Source organism: Hevea brasiliensis, chromosome 4, assembly GCF_030052815.1.
Source record: "Hevea brasiliensis isolate MT/VB/25A 57/8 chromosome 4, ASM3005281v1, whole genome shotgun sequence".
NCBI lineage: Eukaryota > Viridiplantae > Streptophyta > Magnoliopsida > Malpighiales > Euphorbiaceae > Hevea > Hevea brasiliensis.
The window spans coordinates 115,505,225-115,523,538 of record NC_079496.1 but is presented as its reverse complement, the minus strand read 5'-3'; the positions used below and the strand labels follow the sequence as shown (position 1 = coordinate 115,523,538).

Sequence of the window (18,314 nt, the reverse complement as noted above, 5' to 3'; positions counted from 1 at the left end):
CCAAATAAATTTAAACTTTTACGTTGCTAGCTAATTATATCGGATAATTTAATTATAACATTCAAAATAGAATAATTTTTATTTAAAATTTAAAAATTAATTCAAGAATTTTGACTTTTTACGCTTAGTTTGTCATATAAAATGTCTTATCACATTTTTTATTTTATTCATCTCATTTTTTATTTCTTATTTTATTCATCTCTCTATCCCGTTCTCTCTCTCTCCTCATTCTCTCACAATCTCTCTCTCTTTTTCTCCAAATAAAAGAGTAAAGATTCCATACTAAGTGAGTTAGATTGCTTAGAACAGAGGGGGAGAGTGGAGGAGAGAGTGAGGGAGAAAATTCTTCAATTTTAAAAATTATGATAAAAATTTTGAATATAACCAAGGTTAAAATTTGAATTTATTTATCCAAAAGACCAATATATATTATGCATTTAGCTATTCTCATTGAGATGAATTCATTGAATTTTTTGTTTTAGACAATGAAAGATTCTATTAAAAATTGAAAAACGCAAATCTTTTCATTTCTTGAGTTATTTATTTATTTATTTTATGTAAAACTTGATTGACAAGAAAAATTTTACTATAACAACATAAGAAATTATGATTCGTTTTCAGTCCTTATGACCAAGTTGTCTTAGTTCGGCCAAATTAAGGTTTTTGGACAAATTGAGATATCGCTCTGTAGCTAAGACAGCTTAGCATTTATTTAAAATCAGAAATAATAGCAGCGGCAACTATGGTGTAAAAGCAAAAATTGGTTTGCTCATATGAGAGAATTAACAGAGATCATTAAAAAAAATAAAATAAAAAATAAAAAAACTTGAACAACATACAGATAATAGCACGTAGATGACAATGTGCTAGCATTGAAAAATGCTGCAAAATTTGCGAGTACCATACATGACAATTTCAAACCCCTTTACCCCATGGGCAATGGCGAATGTCACCATTTCTCTGACACTGAAATGCTATATATCACTTGTAAACTTACTCGCCCTCCGCCTAGGAGAGTGAGGAAAGTTGCAGGAAAGAAAATGCGAGGAAACAATTCCAATATTTGATGTTGACAAACAACAATTGCTATTGCTCATCTGGATGAGATAATTTAGGGGTTTTGGAGTGCCTGGAAGATAGTATGTAAGATGACCTGTTTTTACCTGTTCTTGACTGAAGATGTGATGAGTATCATGGAGGCAATCCTTTGGTAGAATCAGTTTTAAACATGCTTGAATGTGAATATTGACATGACAGTTCAGATTCAACCCCATCCAGTGTCTACAAGAAAGCGATGATTAGGGTTCATTGGCCAAAGATAAAATATATGCTTATATGAACTCAGTTCACATGTATTTGTAGATGATAAATATACAGTAACAAAAAATAATATCAGTAAAAGCCACATTATTAGAGCCTATAAATCCCAGATCACAGATGCATTAACCCAGAATACTAACCTGAACTACTTGTTGCAAAACATGGAAAAGTTCACGGGTATGTTTTCTTTTTGCAACAACCTCATCCCGTTCCTGCAATAGCTCTTCAAAAAGGCTTTCCCTGGTTGTTCAACAGTAAGAATTCTTCAATGTTTTGAAATCATATATTCAAGCAATCACTACAATATGTCCCTAGAAAGTAAACTCATCCCGTGCTTAAACATTTTGCATTTTGTGAGCAAACATAGATGGCCTTAACTTTGGCACTTTGCAAGGTTCCTATTCCTCAGGCTGCACACATTTGTCACCCAAGAGACATGCATTTCTTTTTTATTAACTTCGAAAGAATCATAATTTGAGGGCAACATAGGGATGCTCATGCCAATAACTACTCAAAACATAATAAAAACACAAAAGGGAGGATGTCACATGCACTAATCAATGTAAATACACATCAAAAGGTCATTATCAATAGAGGCTTCTTATTAAAATTTATTGCAAAAAACTTTTAATCCCATATGAATTCAATAAATTTGACAATAATTACACTGATATCCGTGCCTTCGTCCAGAAAAAGTTAAACTATCTTGAAAAATATCATACGCGCACCTGTAAAGTTTTTGTATGAAGGTATAATGAAGTTCCCTCTTTGCATGATTGACCTATAGTGCATGAAAGAATTGATTCATTTAGATGAGATAGACAAGGTTTCAAAAAGGAAGAAAAGAATTTTAATATGATGAAATGACCCTCACATAAAGCCAAGTCAATGGACAAGGAAAAAGATGATAATATTACCAAAAAGTGCATTATAGCTTTAGGAACTAAGTCTTGAATGGTATCCTTGACTACATCAAAGTAAGACCTCAAAAGCAATTTGGTTACAATTATTTCCACCGCTTCATCATGCTCTGTCACTTCTAGCGGCCTCAAGATGGATGGAGGCTATAATTACCACCAACCATAAGAAGAAAGCGTAAAAAAAATATCAACATAGATATGAAAACCAAGGTTTTTCCAAAGCACAATATCACCTCTCTCAATTGGATTGTTGATGATGAATGCTTTGTACTATTTAAAGTTCCACCAAGAGATTTGCTAGATGAATTTGTTAATGATCCACTGGATGAATTCTCATTGGACGATGCCTTGCTTCCGAACACTGAAGGAATGCCCCAACCCCTGGATGAATTACCACCTGGATAAATAACTGATGAAGTTAGCTCATGCAAATGGAAACCTCCAACCACCCTTGCCGATTTGCTGCCCCCGACAGCACCTGAAGCAGTCAAGGAATCTAATTTTAGGAATTTAATTTTTCATCTTAAAAGTAAGAAGTTTAGTTTTCTATTATTTTAGAAATTTGATTAGTAGTGGTATTTCTATTATTATTTAGGAAATATTTTATTTTATTTTGAAAGTTGAATTGGTTTAGGATTTCTTATCCTGGTAGTAGTAGTAGTAGTAGCATTAACAATTCTACTACAAGTACCGATGTCCATTAGGTACTCTGATAGACTTTTGTCATTGACAATTTGATAATTGAATTTTGAGAATTAATAGAAAATTGTGAATTGTTTCTCATCCTTTTGGAGTGTTCTATTGTGTTTTACATCAATTTGGTATCAGACCCTTTTTTATCCATATTCCTTATGACCATTGAAAATTAGTCAGAGAACTCGAATTGAAATTTATGGGCTTTTTTCTGTAATTTTTCCCCTTTGCCTACTGCCTTTCTCACATTTTCCCTAGACCTAGCTGCTATTGACCTTAAACCATCACTTCCCTTCCATCAAACCATCACCACACCACAACAAAAGAGTTACCCATTGTTGAACAATTTCCTCTGAAACCTCAATGTCTGGGGAGAAAAAAAAAAAGGAAAAAAAAACACTCCCACCTATCATCACAAAACAAAGCCCCTAACCACTGTCCTTCACTAAACCAACTGCCATCATTCACATGACAGCCTCCGTCACCAAATGACATCTCGGCATCAGGTGACTCCTCTGGTGCAAGTCCAGCATCCAGAGGTTGCTCAGAGAGAGAGTTTTGATTGGATTAAGTTTCAACCCAACTCATAAATAGATCAGAAATCAGCACCTTCCCACTATCGAAACTCAAGTCCATCATCCCTACATCAAAGATTCATCCAGGTTGGGTCCCCTTAAACCCAGATGAGCTCACAAAGTTCTATGAGCCCATGAGCATCTAATCAGCTTCCAGCTCAGCAGCCATGTCACTAACATGTCACCTACTAGGATAGCACCACGTCAGCAATTTTGGCAGAACCCTTCCACACTAATTTTGACACGCTAGTTCTGATTTTGACATCTGATTTAGGTAGAAATGACTCAGAACTTCAAATTGTGTTTTCATTGAGACTAATGAAGTGGAGTAACATTTAAATATTACAAGTTGAAATCGATGACTACAAGGTACAACTAGATGAGACATGTTATTTAAGGAATTTCTATAGTGACACTATATATATCCTCCTAATTTATTTTATGAATATTGAACCATAAAAAAATATTTATGTTGAAGCATGGAACACAGAATATATGTTTCAAATATGATTTAGGGACAAAAACTTGATGCGTGAAAGAGGGACTCTGTGGCAAGGCTAAAAGTAGAGATGGATGCGATATCAAAAGTTCTTAAAGATATGGTTACAAATCAATAGGATACTAGGCAAGAATTTGACAGTGAAGAGCATGAAAAGAAAAATGAAGAACCTGAAGGTTTGATTGTTGAGATTTTACATGCAGAAATCCAAAATGATAAGATTGAGTTGGAAAATTTTGAGGAACGTATCCTAGAGAAAGAAACCTTTGGAAAGAAGAAAAGTAAACCTTTAAGAAGACAATGGAAATTGAAAAGTTATCTTTTTTTTTTTCCTAATGAATTGAAGAGCCTTTCAATTGTAATTATGATTGATTTTATATGTTTAGATGTTACTAGGGATGTGAAGAAAAGCATGAAGTTTTTCGTTTCAATCTTATTGCTACCATCAAGAAGATAAAGTTGCTTGTTCTTCAAATTTAGTTCCTGATTCTTCAGCATTACAAAACCAAGGTCGAGTTTTCTACAACCAGGTAAAAAATGATGCAGAGAAGGAAATCTGAATTTAAGAATTTAATTTTTCATCTTAGAAATAAGAAGTTTAATTTTCGATTGTTTAGGAAATTTAATCAACAGTAGTATTTCTATTATTTAAGAATTCTATCATTGTTTAGGAAGTAGTATTTTATTTTATTTACAAAGTTAAGTTGACTAGGGATTCCTAATAAGAATTTGATTAGTATTTTTCTTGTTTTAGGATTTCCAATCTACTAGTAGGATTAACAAGTCTACTATAAACAAATATGTCCTCTCAGTAGTTTGGTAGGCTTTTATTATTGACAATTTGAGAATTCAATTTTTGAGAATTAATAGAAAATTGAGAAATAGTTTTTCATCCCCTACATCAGCACCCCTTTAAATTTTTAACCCCACCCCTAGAAAAAATAAACACTTGAACCACCAAAACAATCCAACACTAATTGCTTACCTGATTCACATGTCATGGAAAGCTTCATATTCAAGAGATTACTCGCTGCTGATGTTTTGTCATTATGTGACTGGGGAAGACTTTCCTGCCAAATACAAAGCATAAAGTGCAAATAAGGATGCAGTTAAAAATTACATTATCTACTAGTAAATTTAACGTCATTTCTTCCCTTGAAGCACAACTTTCAATTTTCTTCTCCATTTAGAGTAGACATTCTCCACTCTGTTTACAAAGAACTCATTCCCTTGCTGCAAAAACATCTTTCTGAACAAAGTTTAATCCAAAAATAATTAATCACTTGATTAGGTACAATGCCATTGACAACTAGCCTAGCAAGAATAGCCCTATCTCTAGCCATTCTCAATTGTCGATACCATTCTACATCACCAATATCCTGAATCATATTGATGGAAAAAACCAACAGTATTGGGATGGGCCCAAATAAGAACCAATTACACAATGAGATTAATCCGAAAAACCATGATGATTTAAAAATCTAAAAGAGAACTCTACAATCCAGATGCATTCTATCCATGCATAAAATTCTGCAAACAAATGAATTTCAACACCAGAATTCATAGTTGGATTGCCTAGTAAACAGACGAGGAGATCAATAGAAATTCAAAGGAATATTGTTCCTAAACATAAATTTGGCCAGCTGTGGCTAATACCTGTGATGATTTAACTTGTTGCATGGCAAGTTCAACAGCTTTTTTCCCACCTATAAATCTTGGATGTGAAGAATTTATATAATCCGTCTGAATTTATTAAAAAGACAGGCAAATTAGCATCAAAATCAAATACAACAAATTAGAGCACATAAAATTTCACAAATATAATATGAAAATGCTAAGTCCACTGAATTTGTATTATGTGTTGAACATTTAAAGAAGTAAAGGAATGTTCAAATTGAAACTCACTAAGTTAACTATCATCAAATTAATTATGAAATTCCATTCATGAAGGGTTCTCATTTCTTCATTTATTAGACTCCATTACAAATACATAAAAATCAATAAAGGTAAATTTTGAAGAATTTAGATATTTTGATTTCAACAAGGAACAAATAGAATATGGAGCTATAAACAAAGAAAATTTACGCAACTTTACTGTTTTGTTAATGTACATTATTCAGTGGGAAAACACAGCGAACAGAAGGGGAAGAAAAGAAGAAATTACCTCCATCTCAATAATGTTTGCTATCATACTCTCAGCTGGTTTAACACCATCACTCAAGAACTTTCCTATGACTTCAGCTAGATGCCTTCTCAGATTTGGATATCTCTGCAACTCAGCTGCTTGACAAGAGTGGCTCATCTGTGGCAAATAGAATTTCTTAACATCATCTATCTCACGAAAATTCATAACAATAAAATCATTCTAAAGCTTCTGATATCACTTGTATAACCTTTATCATTTCATTGTAAACAAATCTTAGACACTGGAGGCTAGGGTCTAACAGTCGCGCCATTTGCTTTCTAACCAAAACTTCAAATGGTGCCTGGAACACCATTTCAGAAATGGTCAATTTGCTGCATGAAACCAAGGTTCCAGGACACTGGGCAACCACTGAGAAGATGCAAAACATACAAACCATCATATACAATCATCTTGATTCTCACCTCTGGCACAAACAAAGCATTTCCAGGACCAGTAGCATTTTGAATTGCTATTCGAATATCATCATCAGTTAGATCTTCACAAGGATCCACTTCCTACAAAGACTCGAATGCAGTTAGTAGCAAATGCAGATTTCAACAAATAAAAGAGTAAAAACAACGGAATTAACATCAACCATTATAATGTAATTTATTGGTGCTCAGTGAAAAAGGATGTCCTTTCATATGAGTGAGGCAGCGAACAAACCAACAGGAAATGTTAGTTACAAATGCCTTCAGGTTTAAACAAATCAAAGATAGTAAATTTAAAATAGAATGTTTTCACGAAAATAGATTTGACACCTCCAAGCCCTTTACAAAAATTGACTGAAAAATGTAGCGGATCCTGGCTCCCCCAGAAAGCTCCTCAGTCAACATCGCCTGACTTTTTCCATCGACCATGGCAGTAAAGGCTATTGAATAATTATCAAGAAAGCACAGGAAAAGTTATCAATTTAAACAAACAAATCAAAACGGATGGAGAAAAGGGAATTAAATTGAAAACAAAGTTTGCACATCAAAATGAAGAGAAAGCAACCTTTCCGTGGACATAAATGCACTATTCATATCAATAAAAAATCATGAATTTAGTAAATGAAATCTCGCCTTCATAGTATCTTTTTAGGATGTTCAGCAGAATGACTCCTCCACCTTGTTCTGCCTAGAGAATGACAACATGAAAAAAAAGGGGGGAAAGCGAAAGAGTAGAAAAATATATTAATATATTTAGTGACATGAACAGTAAAATATCATAAAACAAAACTCCCTTCAGCATGCATACATGGATATGCACATGGATGCAAGCTCACATGCAAAAATATAAATATGAACACGTCTATAAGTCTGCGTGTCTGGAACAAGTTGCAACTACACTCACAGAGCAAGCAGCTAAGCCTTTAGGTGACATCCACTTAGATATTAATCATGCAAGCAATTAATGCAATACAGAAATTTCATAAAACTAGTTGTTTAGCCAACATTCTTAAAATGCTGACCACAACAATAATGGTGATTCAAAACTTTTCCTAATTCTTAATCCACTGAAAATTTTGAATCATAGCCTGTGTACAGAGACTATAATTTGCAAGCTCCTAGTAAGCATATAGTAATTAACAACAGTACAATAGTTATGTAATCAGCAAATGGCTTCAACTTTAAATGGATTCTTGCTTGAACGCACATTGATGGAATTCCAAATACATGCAAAGAGACCAGTTAAAATGAATATCTAAGCATTTTATCATTAGAAATTGCAGAAGTTATTATAAGAACTCATACAATTTATCATGCTAAACAGTAAACATACTTTTGACTCCATGTCTTCACCATATGTGCGCAGTTCATTCGACACAACCACCATACGAGAATTCAGCTCAGCCTTCAAATTTGGAAGAACCATTCTGATATGCTGCTCCAAGATCTAAAATGGACAATCAACAAACACCGTAAATAGACATCAGATAACGGTTGAAGGAAAAGAAAGGAAAGATCAAAGGAAGATTATTGGAGGCAAATCATATAGTTGAATAATGGCTGTTCTAATGGCTGTTCATTCTAAGGGGTAAAAATAAAACATACAATATTTTCACTTGCATTTCAGATATTCAAACAAAGAAGAAAATTTTATTTTAGGTTGCACCAGAACCAACCTGATTCAGTTTCTTTGCTAATTGGGGAATTCCGCACCGATCAGAGAGGCCATTATATACCTTCAGCAAGCATGGCATTAAACAAGTGTAAAATACAAAATCATCCAATTCATATAAAAAGAAAAAAGAAATTAAAAACTTTTTTTAAAAAAAAAAAATATTATGAAGGAGTGGAAGTACAGGATGATCACGGAAGAACTGCTCCTCACGTACAAGCGCATCTCGAATGCTCCGATTATAATTAATATCCTGTAATGCATCAGCATGTAGATTTACACCCTACACAGCACTATGTCTTGAAATATATTATTGATCTTTAGCTGAACCAAGATAGAAATGGTTTTAGAAAGACTGATAAAAAATAGAAATCTATAAGGAATTCATTGGGTTATGGATTTCCCATTCATTTTTTCAACATTTGGCAACTGAAACGCAGTCATATGAATTGCAAATTATTTGTGTTAGTTACCAACAAAGAGAGCATGACAATGAAAACTAATCGAAAAGAGAACCATGTTTATATTTCTCACCACCCCCCCCCCCCCCCTCCTCTCCTTCTAAAATTAGACCCAGAATGCACCTGAAGGTTTCTTTTGTATAAAAAAAAACATATTATTGGACAGAATAGGTGAATGGCTGAAGTGAATGACTAGGTTGTACAGATTTTTTCACTGTGAGAACACAATACATGAAGGTTACAGGTTAAAGGGCTAAATCTGAAATTACTTATTGATAACAACAATAAATAAAGAAACTTGCATCATAGATTATTTTAAAGGATGTAAGAAGATGAAGAAGAACACGAGGAAGATGAAAGATTATTGATCCCAAAGTTTGCCTAATTTCCTATTTTTCAGTCATTGCAAAAGCCAAAATTAATTATCATAGAAGCAGTTGAAAAGAAAAAATAATGGTTGATAGCAATGCACAGAACAAAACAACTACTATACAAATAATGATCTTTAACAATTCAGACCTCCTGACAGCGATTCACAACGCCAACATAACCAAGACGAAGTGGAACAACTCCTCCAAGCAGAAGGTTACATGCATTAGTTCCCCTGTCCATTATATCAAGCTACAGAGTGGGAAGAAAAAAAAGAAGTAAAAAATTATTTTGTTGCTTATGGCCATAATCAAATCACTATGGTGATTAAAATTTAAATAGGAGAAAACAAATTTCTTATTACAGAAAAACGATAATGCAAACCTTTGTTATTACACCAACTGTCCGAGAACCTGCAAAGGATGTAAGTTAGATACAGCAGATGCCAAGAATTAAAAGCTAAAATAGGGGGAAAAAAACAATACACAAAGGTTCCTTAGTCCTTAACATTCAAAATGAATTTGTGACGAAGCAAAAGCCAATCAAGGATCAAGTATCTACCCTTTGGATCAGCATTTCTAGCCATCTGAAGAGCATCAGAAGTAGCCAAATCCGAATTGGCTGGGGTAACTGCTAATATGATACAGTTTTCTTGGCTGATATAGTCCATTATCATCTTCCTAATTCTTGCTTCTATGTCACTCGGTTGATCTCCCACAGGAACCTTGGTAATGCCAGGTAAATCTACAAGGGTCATATTCAGAACATTTGGAGAAGAAATCTTTAAACGAATTGGTTTATCTGAAACTCCCTTGTTAAATCCTGCTTCTCTTTCAGTCTCAGCCTGGACTAACAGAAAAGAAATAAAGAAAACAAAAGTTACTAATTGCCTTAAATCACTAAATCAATTAACTTGATACATCCTGAAAACTAACTCAGCACAGAATTCATTCTCCTCAAAGCACAACCTCACAAACTACTACAACTGCAGTGAGGCATACAAAAGCCAAGAATTAGATAACAAAAAAATTACAAACAAATAACCTGAATCTCTCTGCGAATTTTGGAGAAATCATAGAACCGCTTGCCAGGCATGTGTAGAAACTCGCCCCACTCAGTGTCATCATCATCAGGAATAGGCGACCTATTCTCCAGCATCAAAATGAGTGGTCTTCGAGTGCAAATATCACAGCCACGAGGAAGAAAGTCGCGGCCAACAAGAGCTTCAAGCACGCTAGACTTCCCACTGCTCTGACTACCAACCACAGCCACCTGTGGCAGCGATATCTGTAAAACTTCGCCGCCTCCGCTAAAAGGAGCAATGATGTCCTGTAGCTTATTGATTATGGGAATGAAAGATGAACCGATAGTCGAAACCGGTTTCACAGTGCCACTGGGATTTGCCTCCTTCCCCATTGTAGTGACACAGAGAAAATAGAAAAGACTAAAGAAGCAGAAAACAGGATTTTGATGGAGTAGAGATGATAGTTAAATGCTTGATGTTGAAGAAAAATATTAAGCAGAAAATAAATAAAGAAAAAGGAGATGCTCTTTGCTAACTTTATACATTTAAGAAGAGATTTGCTGCTATGGCTGTCCGGAAAGGATTATATGCTGGACCGTGTGAAACTGTACCCACGGAGACTGGTCTGGTCTGGGCCCACAGACCAGCTGCATGATGACTTCGCGAGGAAGTTGTTAGCGGTAGACTTCGCGAGGAAGTTGTTAAGAATTTTAAAGGGTTTTAAATAAATATCTGGAATGCGTTTGAAATGGCGAGACAAGGCCTCGCTGGAAATTTGTCGAAGCATGACCAATCCTTGATGGAGGTTCATTGGACAAATGCGAAAAAGGATTCAGAAGTTCATGATGGCGAGGGGAGCTCGTTGGTGGTGCTTACGCACTCAGGGGAGCTCTAGTTCATGCAATTCGAATGTCCAAAGTTTCCCACTTACAACTTTCTAATTTGTTACCCAATGAAGATTCAAGCCATACCAAAGGCAAAGGGAGGTTACAGGTGGCCTTGCCACGTCGAGGGAGGCTCTTGGAGGCGCCAGCAGGGAGTTGAGGGATTTGAAAATGGCAAGTTTGGTTCTTTTCCTTTCTCTCACTTTCCTTCTCAATTTGAGACTGGTTTGAGGTGTGTTGGCGTCAGAAAGAGGGAGATGGAAACTGTGGATGCTTCTAGAGGTGGTGTTAGCTGGGAGAGGTGACAGAAGATGGAGGATTTGTGACTGACAGTTTCAGGCTCTCTCGAGTTTCTCTTCGCGTGATTAAAAGTGAGTTTTGGGGTTGCTACGAGTTGAATCAAGCTTGGGGATGGTGAGGAGGTCTGTAATTAGCCGAAAAAAAAAAAAGGTGAGAAACAGGTCACCAGAGTTTCCTCTCTTTCCCCTCAGTTCCACTAGAGGGATGGGGTTTCCTTCTCAGAAGGAGTTACTTCTTATCACCAAGTTGTTTAATTCGGCCAAATTAAACTTTCTAGACAGTTGAGATATCACTTTGTAGATTAGGGCAATTTAGCCTTTGTTTCAGATCAGTAATAATGATAGTAGTGTTGTCGCTACCACCTCCACTACCAAGCAGCAGACAGTTTAGTGAATCTATTGAGCAAAGCAAACCACATTAGCTCTCTTGTATGAGAAATTTTGGGAAACTACTGAATTCGATTTCCATTTATTCTTAATATGTTTTGTGCATTGTTAAGTGGAATTATAAGGAAAATTAATTGGGGCATTTTTAATTGCAGGCAAATCCTATAAAGCTAGTTAATAGGATAAAGAAGATGCAGGAGGATCTTACTACACTGAAAGAACAGTGCCGCAAGCTTCTTTCTGCCAAAGAGGTACTCGTTTTCTTCTGTTTGGATGCTGTGTATGCGTAATTGAAGGCAATGAGTAGCATATGTATAAATAATGATTAATTATTGTATTTATTTCAATTTGGTGTTTTAAAGACGAGAACACAGTAATCAAGTATTTGGTATTTTCTATCCTGAATGGAGATTCTTGTTGTCTATGGTTTCAAGCTAGTGGAGAAGTTCCATATCCTAAGTACTAAATGCAAAGAGAAACAAGGAGAGTAAACATGGTCTAGGTGGCTTAAAAAAATAAGATGAGGTGGAGGCAATTTAGTGATCTTGATTTAAAATTTGATATGCCGGACTTGATTGATAAAGCTCGGACAACTCTCATTGGAAACAGAAGTTTACTGCAGAGAACGCAAGCATCCATGGGTATTCTCCTCACTAGTGTCGATGAGGACCCTGCATTTGCTAATTTTACCAGGTTTACTTTACCATTAAACCAGTATTTTTACCGTTACACGTCCTTGTAGATATATGGTAGAGAAAAACTTGAGCCAAATTGTATGTCCTACTTATTTCAATTGTGGAAACAAAGTGGAGACTCAGCAAATCCTGTTTTGACTTTAAAATATTTTTGATATTATTGTTTTACTGGTCTGAAAGGTTGCATATTTTTCCAAATGGTGTGTGAGTGTTTGCACCATTTGCCAGCAAGCAACCAAAACAACTTGTGAGGCTTTACGCAAGTAAACAACCATCTGGAGATGTGTTGGATAGCTTTGCTTTGGTGATAATAAGGCCTACATAACCTCCATACTTTTTTTTTTACTTGGTTGTTGTCCTTTCTCTGCCAACTAATTTATGCAATATCATTTCTGAAACATTATAATTACCCTTCTGTCTCTTTGTTGTCATTCAGATCATTGATGAGTGGACGATTCAAGTCAGATCGAGAACAGGTATGTATTTGTAAATTTCATGGCTTTTTTTAGTTATTGATATGCTTACAGGTGGAAGTAATCTAATAATGCCTGATAGCATTGAGATACTTTTGTCACTGATGATTGGAAAATCAGAAATTTATAGTATGAAAATTGATGTTCTTATCTTTTGCATGACTAAATGTTCATGCATAATTTCTGTTTCTGCTGTGTAAACTTTCATCTGTCTACACTGATAATGGAACTAAGCATGCATTAGGCGTAAACGTGATTCTTGTTCCTTGAGCTTCTGTGACAACATAGTCTGGCTTCAGCCTTTAGGACCAAATATCCGTTTGCTGGCCTAAGGAATACTGTTAAAATTGAATTTCATGTGGGAGCCACAATGTGGCATTCAAAGGTCCTTCGCTTAAGCTGATGCAGAAATAATTTTGAGATCCAGACTAGAAAAAATGGAGTTGCTGGAGATTTGTTTGAAAAATAAAATAGAAAATTTCAAATTAATACTTCTGTTTCCTTTTTTTTATCCGATACTTCCCATGACAATTGTACATCACTTGCGAACATGTGAATTATAAACAAAATGTTTTAACTTTAAATAATCTTGCATTATTGATGCAGGGAATGAGGGGCAGAATTCAGAATCCGAGGATATTAACAAATTACTCTTCTCAGCTGTAGTTCAAAGCAATTGAATAGCCTTGTTGAAAACGATTCTTGGTTACAAGTTGTGCCCTATCAATCTCTCCATATGGTTTAATGAGGTCTCTTTAGTTAAGTTTAATGCAGTGTTACCATTATATTGCGATGACTGGCATTATGATTTTCTGTTTTTGAAATAAATTTTGTACAGACTATTACAAAAACATCTTGCTATATCATGCTATTCTTTTGGTTATTATATGGTATTTCTGGGTGCTCATCTTTTTACTCAAGTTGAATTCAAGTCTCTTTTTAAGGGATTATAACGTACCAAGATGAACTTGGGATTACAATCCTATCATATCCTTCGGCTTATTGGTCCTGTAGTTGTCTCGTCTTGGATGAATGCACCAAGGTTGTCATTACGACCTCCCCTGTCTAATCCACCAAAACGAGGTTCTGCCATAGAGACCCTGATTTCCAAAATTCCATGATGACTATCAGTACTTGCTACAGGCCCGCACAGCATGATGCTGAACATACAAGGAAACTCATTCAGCACACACAAGCACACCTTGCATGTAAATTGGCAACCATGGGATCAAGCAAATGATCAAACGATTGTTAATCAGTACTGCAAGAACAGGTTTTCTTCAATAAACTTTCAAAAAAGTACCAATTAATTAGTGTGCTGTAAGATCTGATACTAGCAATTTCAGTAACACCTGAACCAAATAATCTCTCTGGCTGGTAGTTTTGTGCTTGACATGAATTGATTTTTTTCAACAGACAATTAAACAATACTCGTATAACCTGTGCTATGAAGTAAATGAGGCTACAACTTTAATCACTTTAATCATGAATTCCAAATTGGAAAGGTAAAAGAAATCACAACACGAATAAAATTCCAGTTATATATTTCTCATGCCCTTGATGTTTGAATCTTGTTGACAGCCTTTTTTTTTTTTTTTTTACAATTCAGCAGCTACTTGGAGATTGGAGGCTCCTCCAACCACTTGGCACGAAAGCCTGTTCCTTTACAATTAGAGCAGCGCATTGAACCCTGAAAAATAAAGATCAGGAAAGTATTTCTTATATTGTAGCTTTAGCATTCAGTAACAGGCAGAAAGGCTACAACTATGAAATATTGGTATTCAAAGTAAGAAGAGTGCACCAACAATAACTGGCTATCCAAGTTTAAATTACCTTCCCAGCACAAATGACACAAGTAGTGTTTCTGGAGGGGACTTGACAGAGCATATTATCACCAAGAATGAAGAAGCCTGTACCTGCACACCATTTGCATTCAACATACCCATTTGAGCTGCAAGAAGTGCACGCAACTGGTCTTGGTTGCTGTAAGCAATAGCATCATGAAAAACATTAGGTATCAGATATTTCATTAAGTTTTAACGTACCCTATGATGCTTAGAAAGGTTGTTCTCCTTCAATCTGCTTAATAAATGAAAATATCAATCTTTTTATTCAGCAAACTAAAAATTTTGCAAATTGTACGGGATGCATTATTTTCCAAATTTGAATTTCCATATAGCATCAATCACGTACCAATTTTCCCATAAGAAACCAAAGGCCTCATTTGTAGTTAATTATTCATATAGGCCCTGTTTGGGGTTGAGGTTGAGAAGCAAAAAAAAAAAAGCACTTGTGTTAAAGTATCAGTTTACATTCCGTTGAAAAAAAAAAGATTTTAGGGTTCTTATCACTGAAACATATCAAATTTAATTTTAAATTAATTTCTAATACCTCTAATTAATATATTTAAGATCTTGTTATTCCTCTAGCAGCTCTAACAACACCACCAACCAGACCCATAGTCATCTTATCTATTCATTTCTTCAACATAGTAATAGCATTCCTCTTAAATCCAGCTTGCAACTGGCAGAACACCACTGTAGGATTATCAAGCTAGGAATTTTTTTTTCTGTATTTGCTTTCATTCTCTTGTTAATTTCAATTCATTATTTACTCAAAGAAACATATTCATAATAATTGAAAACCCTAGGAAAATTTACGTTTAGGATGTATTATAATTTAGTTACCTGTGAAATTAACCAAGCTTGCTCCATGCGCTTAGCGAAATTAGAGGAACTCTCATATGAATCCACCATTGAAGCCCTAACCGGAAAAACCCTAGAAGTGGCGATGGCGGCGGTTGTCGCAGAAGGTAAAACCCCCAAATTGATTGGCAGCCTCTCGGTAGATATAGAGCTCACATTGTGAATGGGTTTGTCCACAATCAGAGACTTGCTACAAGAACACATACAATTCGTCATTTCTTGATTGCAGAGGGTGAATTTTTTTTTTTTTTTTCTGGGTTATAAAGAATGAAGAATGAAAACTATGGGTTATGTGAGTTTTCTTGTGGGGGAAAACTAACGGCGATTTCTTTTCCCTCTTGTTGAATGTCTGAGGTCTGAGTGTGAGCCCACGGTGAAGCATCTTTCTTGTTTGGACCGAGAAAACAAGAAGTAGCATCCGTGTGACTTTTCACCAATTTGGACGGCGAGGAAGCTCCTAGACACTGGGCTTTTTGTCTATTTAGTTGGGCTGGGCTTTGTAAATCTTGAAAGTTTTGTTTCTTGTAGCTAAACGAAGCTAAGCCTAAGCTTGAAAAGTCTAAAGCCTTAGAAAACAATTTTTTTTTTTTAAGAAAATTTAATTTTTATTTTTTATAAAAATAAATAAATAAAAACATTAAAAATGCGTTCACTAATCATAGTAAATAAATTTTTTACTTAAAAACTTTAAAAAAATTATTTATATTTTTGTAATTAAAAATAAATTGTTAATATATTTTAAATTTTATTTATTTTAAATTTTTTTTAATACGCAATATTCATTTATTCTATAATAATGTGATTAATTTTTTATTATTATAAATAAATACTTTTTTAATAATTATTTATTTTTAATTATAAAAAAGTTATAGTATAATTTTAGTTATAGAAGAGAATAAAACTTTGATTTTAAAGGAAAACGGTTAAAAAACTAATTTTTGCAATTCTTCATCTGAAATTGATATTTATAAATACAAAATTTTGTTTTCTAGTTTTTTATGTGAGTGTCAAACAAAGAGAAAGATTTAAAAAAGAAATTGATTCTTTTTTATTAGTATTTTATTTTTCTTTTTTAAATAATTTTTTAGTAAATGAAATATTCTGTATTTTTTAAAAATTATTATTTATGTATAATTAATTATGATTTGGGGAATCTAAATATATTGTTATATTTTTTTTTTACCAAAAAAAGGGAATTCATTCAAGAGGAAAGATGAACGTACAACTTATCAACAACAGAAGCTAGCCGAGGAGGGATATTAGACACCCAACCCGACAATACTAATCCTAATATAGCGTTACAAGCTAGCCAATGAGTACAGCAATTAGCCTCTCTCGGCACAAAGGACACAGAACAAGAAGGATACTGCTGCAATAACATCTTAATATCCAGAATAATAGCATCAATGTCTCGAGGGACCTATTCTGTAGAAGATAACAGCTTTATTAACACAAGAGAATCCCTCTCAAATATCACAACAGGAAACTTCTTGGCAATAGCAAAGAGGTTAGTCCTTCTAAGAGCAAAACCTTCCGCTACAACTACTAACCATACGCCTAGAGGTTGCACGCATATTATTTATGTAATAAATTTAAATAATTCTATTAAAAAAGAAGTGCATTGCGTCATTTATTATGGTCAAGTGGAATTTCAACCCGTTTACCCAGTGTAGCAGCAAACTTCGCAGTGTGCACAACCCGACCCATATACTTAAAACTTATTAATTAATCATAAGCACAAGCATATCTTTGCCCTCTTTCTCACCCTGTCTCCCTTCTCTCTAAAAGGTCTCATTATCTTCCAATTCCCTCAACGATCTCCCTATGAAAACCACCTCCAACGCCTTCACAAACCCAAGAATCCCATCTTTCTCTTAGCCCCTCACCTAATAATATACTTTGCATCTCTTCAAAAATCTTCCTCTATCTCTCTCAAATGGAAAGACAGATGAACGCCATAACTTCTTCTCCAGCTTCACCCACAACCTTTATCCATGCAGATGCCAACACCTTCAGAGACCTCGTCCAAAAGCTCACGGGTTTAGCTGGCAGTAACTCAGAAAAACTCCCCATCACTCTTCCGGCTGGACTGTCCTCAAAGCTTTCCCATCCCGTTGACTCCACTGGCCATCGCCGCTCACCTTTCAAGCTCCAAGAAAGAAGACACACCATGAGAAAACTCGAAATCAAACTTGGTCTCGCCACCTCTCACTGCAACTCATCACCAACTCACTTCTCCCCCCGCCGCCAAACTCATCATCACCGACTCGACTCACTGATCCCGAGTCCGGTGACTCCACTTTCCTCAGAGTCACTCTTTATCCGTAGCCCTGGAACTGAATCACCATCGTCCCCTGCAGTTTCGGAGGAGGAAAAGGCAATAGCAGAAAAAAGGTTTTATCTGCATCCATCACCGATGACTACACCGAGAGGAAGCGACCCACCACAGCTCTTGACCCTTTTTCCACTGAGTTCTCCTAGTCAGATAAATCAAGATTAGGGTTTTACTTCATTTCTTGAAAAAGTGTTGTAGGAAAACACGTATAAATCTTGGCTTTCAAAGACTGGTATATATACATCTTGCATACGCGATCATATCCTTAGTGTCAGAGAAGAGAGAGAGAGAGAGAGAGAGAGAGAGAGAGAGTAAGTTAAGCTTAATCACTTGGTTTCTTGATTTTCTCTGCAAGAATGAAAAGGAATAGTTTCCAATTTACATACA

At 35.1% G+C, this 18,314-nt stretch overlaps 3 protein-coding genes across 3 annotated transcripts; 1 reads left to right on the top strand and 2 right to left on the bottom strand.

Moving 5' to 3' along the window:
• Positions 1 to 836: 836 nt before the first annotated feature.
• LOC110671191 (dynamin-related protein 3A) lies at positions 837 to 10,541 on the bottom strand. The gene is made up of 20 exons (XM_021833585.2): positions 10,170 to 10,541; positions 9,687 to 9,969; positions 9,510 to 9,538; positions 9,276 to 9,377; positions 9,059 to 9,145; positions 8,480 to 8,548; positions 8,300 to 8,359; positions 7,957 to 8,070; positions 7,257 to 7,311; positions 6,954 to 7,063; positions 6,615 to 6,707; positions 6,401 to 6,493; positions 6,172 to 6,309; positions 5,664 to 5,750; positions 4,993 to 5,077; positions 2,474 to 2,718; positions 2,238 to 2,384; positions 2,049 to 2,101; positions 1,461 to 1,560; positions 837 to 1,281 (listed from the first exon to the last, which is right to left on the bottom strand). The coding sequence occupies exons 1-20, from the start codon at positions 10,539 to 10,541 to the stop codon at positions 1,192 to 1,194; spliced, it is 2,412 nt and encodes an 803-aa protein (XP_021689277.2). The 3' UTR covers positions 837 to 1,191.
• A 3,665-nt stretch (positions 10,542 to 14,206) lies between these two features.
• On the bottom strand, positions 14,207 to 15,998 carry LOC110671196 (protein BUNDLE SHEATH DEFECTIVE 2, chloroplastic). Its single transcript, XM_021814537.2, has 3 exons — positions 15,575 to 15,998; positions 14,721 to 14,870; positions 14,207 to 14,577 (listed from the first exon to the last, which is right to left on the bottom strand). Exons 1-3 carry the CDS (start codon positions 15,806 to 15,808, stop codon positions 14,500 to 14,502), a joined length of 462 nt encoding a protein of 153 aa, XP_021670229.2. The 5' UTR covers positions 15,809 to 15,998; the 3' UTR covers positions 14,207 to 14,499.
• A 789-nt stretch (positions 15,999 to 16,787) lies between these two features.
• LOC110657367 (VQ motif-containing protein 31-like) lies at positions 16,788 to 18,314 on the top strand. The gene has a single exon (XM_058146133.1). The coding sequence runs from the start codon at positions 17,529 to 17,531 to the stop codon at positions 18,090 to 18,092; it is 564 nt and encodes a 187-aa protein (XP_058002116.1). The 5' UTR covers positions 16,788 to 17,528; the 3' UTR covers positions 18,093 to 18,314.

Bases quoted from the DNA above. Each gene is read 5' to 3' on its own strand.
- LOC110657367 (XM_058146133.1), top strand. From the start codon at position 17,529: ATGGAAAGACAGATGAACGCCATAACTTCTTCTCCAGCTTCACCCACA.
- LOC110671196 (XM_021814537.2), bottom strand. From the start codon at position 15,808: ATGACGAATTGTATGTGTTCTTGTAGCAAGTCTCTGATTGTGGACAAA. The intron at 14,871-15,574 runs GTAACTAAATTA...TATTGCTTACAG, and splicing joins AAGCTTGGTTAATTTCACAG to CAACCAAGACCAGTTGCGTG. The intron at 14,578-14,720 runs GTAATTTAAACT...TTTATTTTTCAG, and splicing joins GTGTCATTTGTGCTGGGAAG to GGTTCAATGCGCTGCTCTAA.
- LOC110671191 (XM_021833585.2), bottom strand. From the start codon at position 10,541: ATGGGGAAGGAGGCAAATCCCAGTGGCACTGTGAAACCGGTTTCGACT. The intron at 9,146-9,275 runs GTCTGAATTGTT...ACTGAAAAATAG, and splicing joins TTGTGAATCGCTGTCAGGAG to GAAATTAGGCAAACTTTGGG. The intron at 5,751-6,171 runs GTAATTTCTTCT...TAATAAATTCAG, and splicing joins CAAACATTATTGAGATGGAG to ACGGATTATATAAATTCTTC.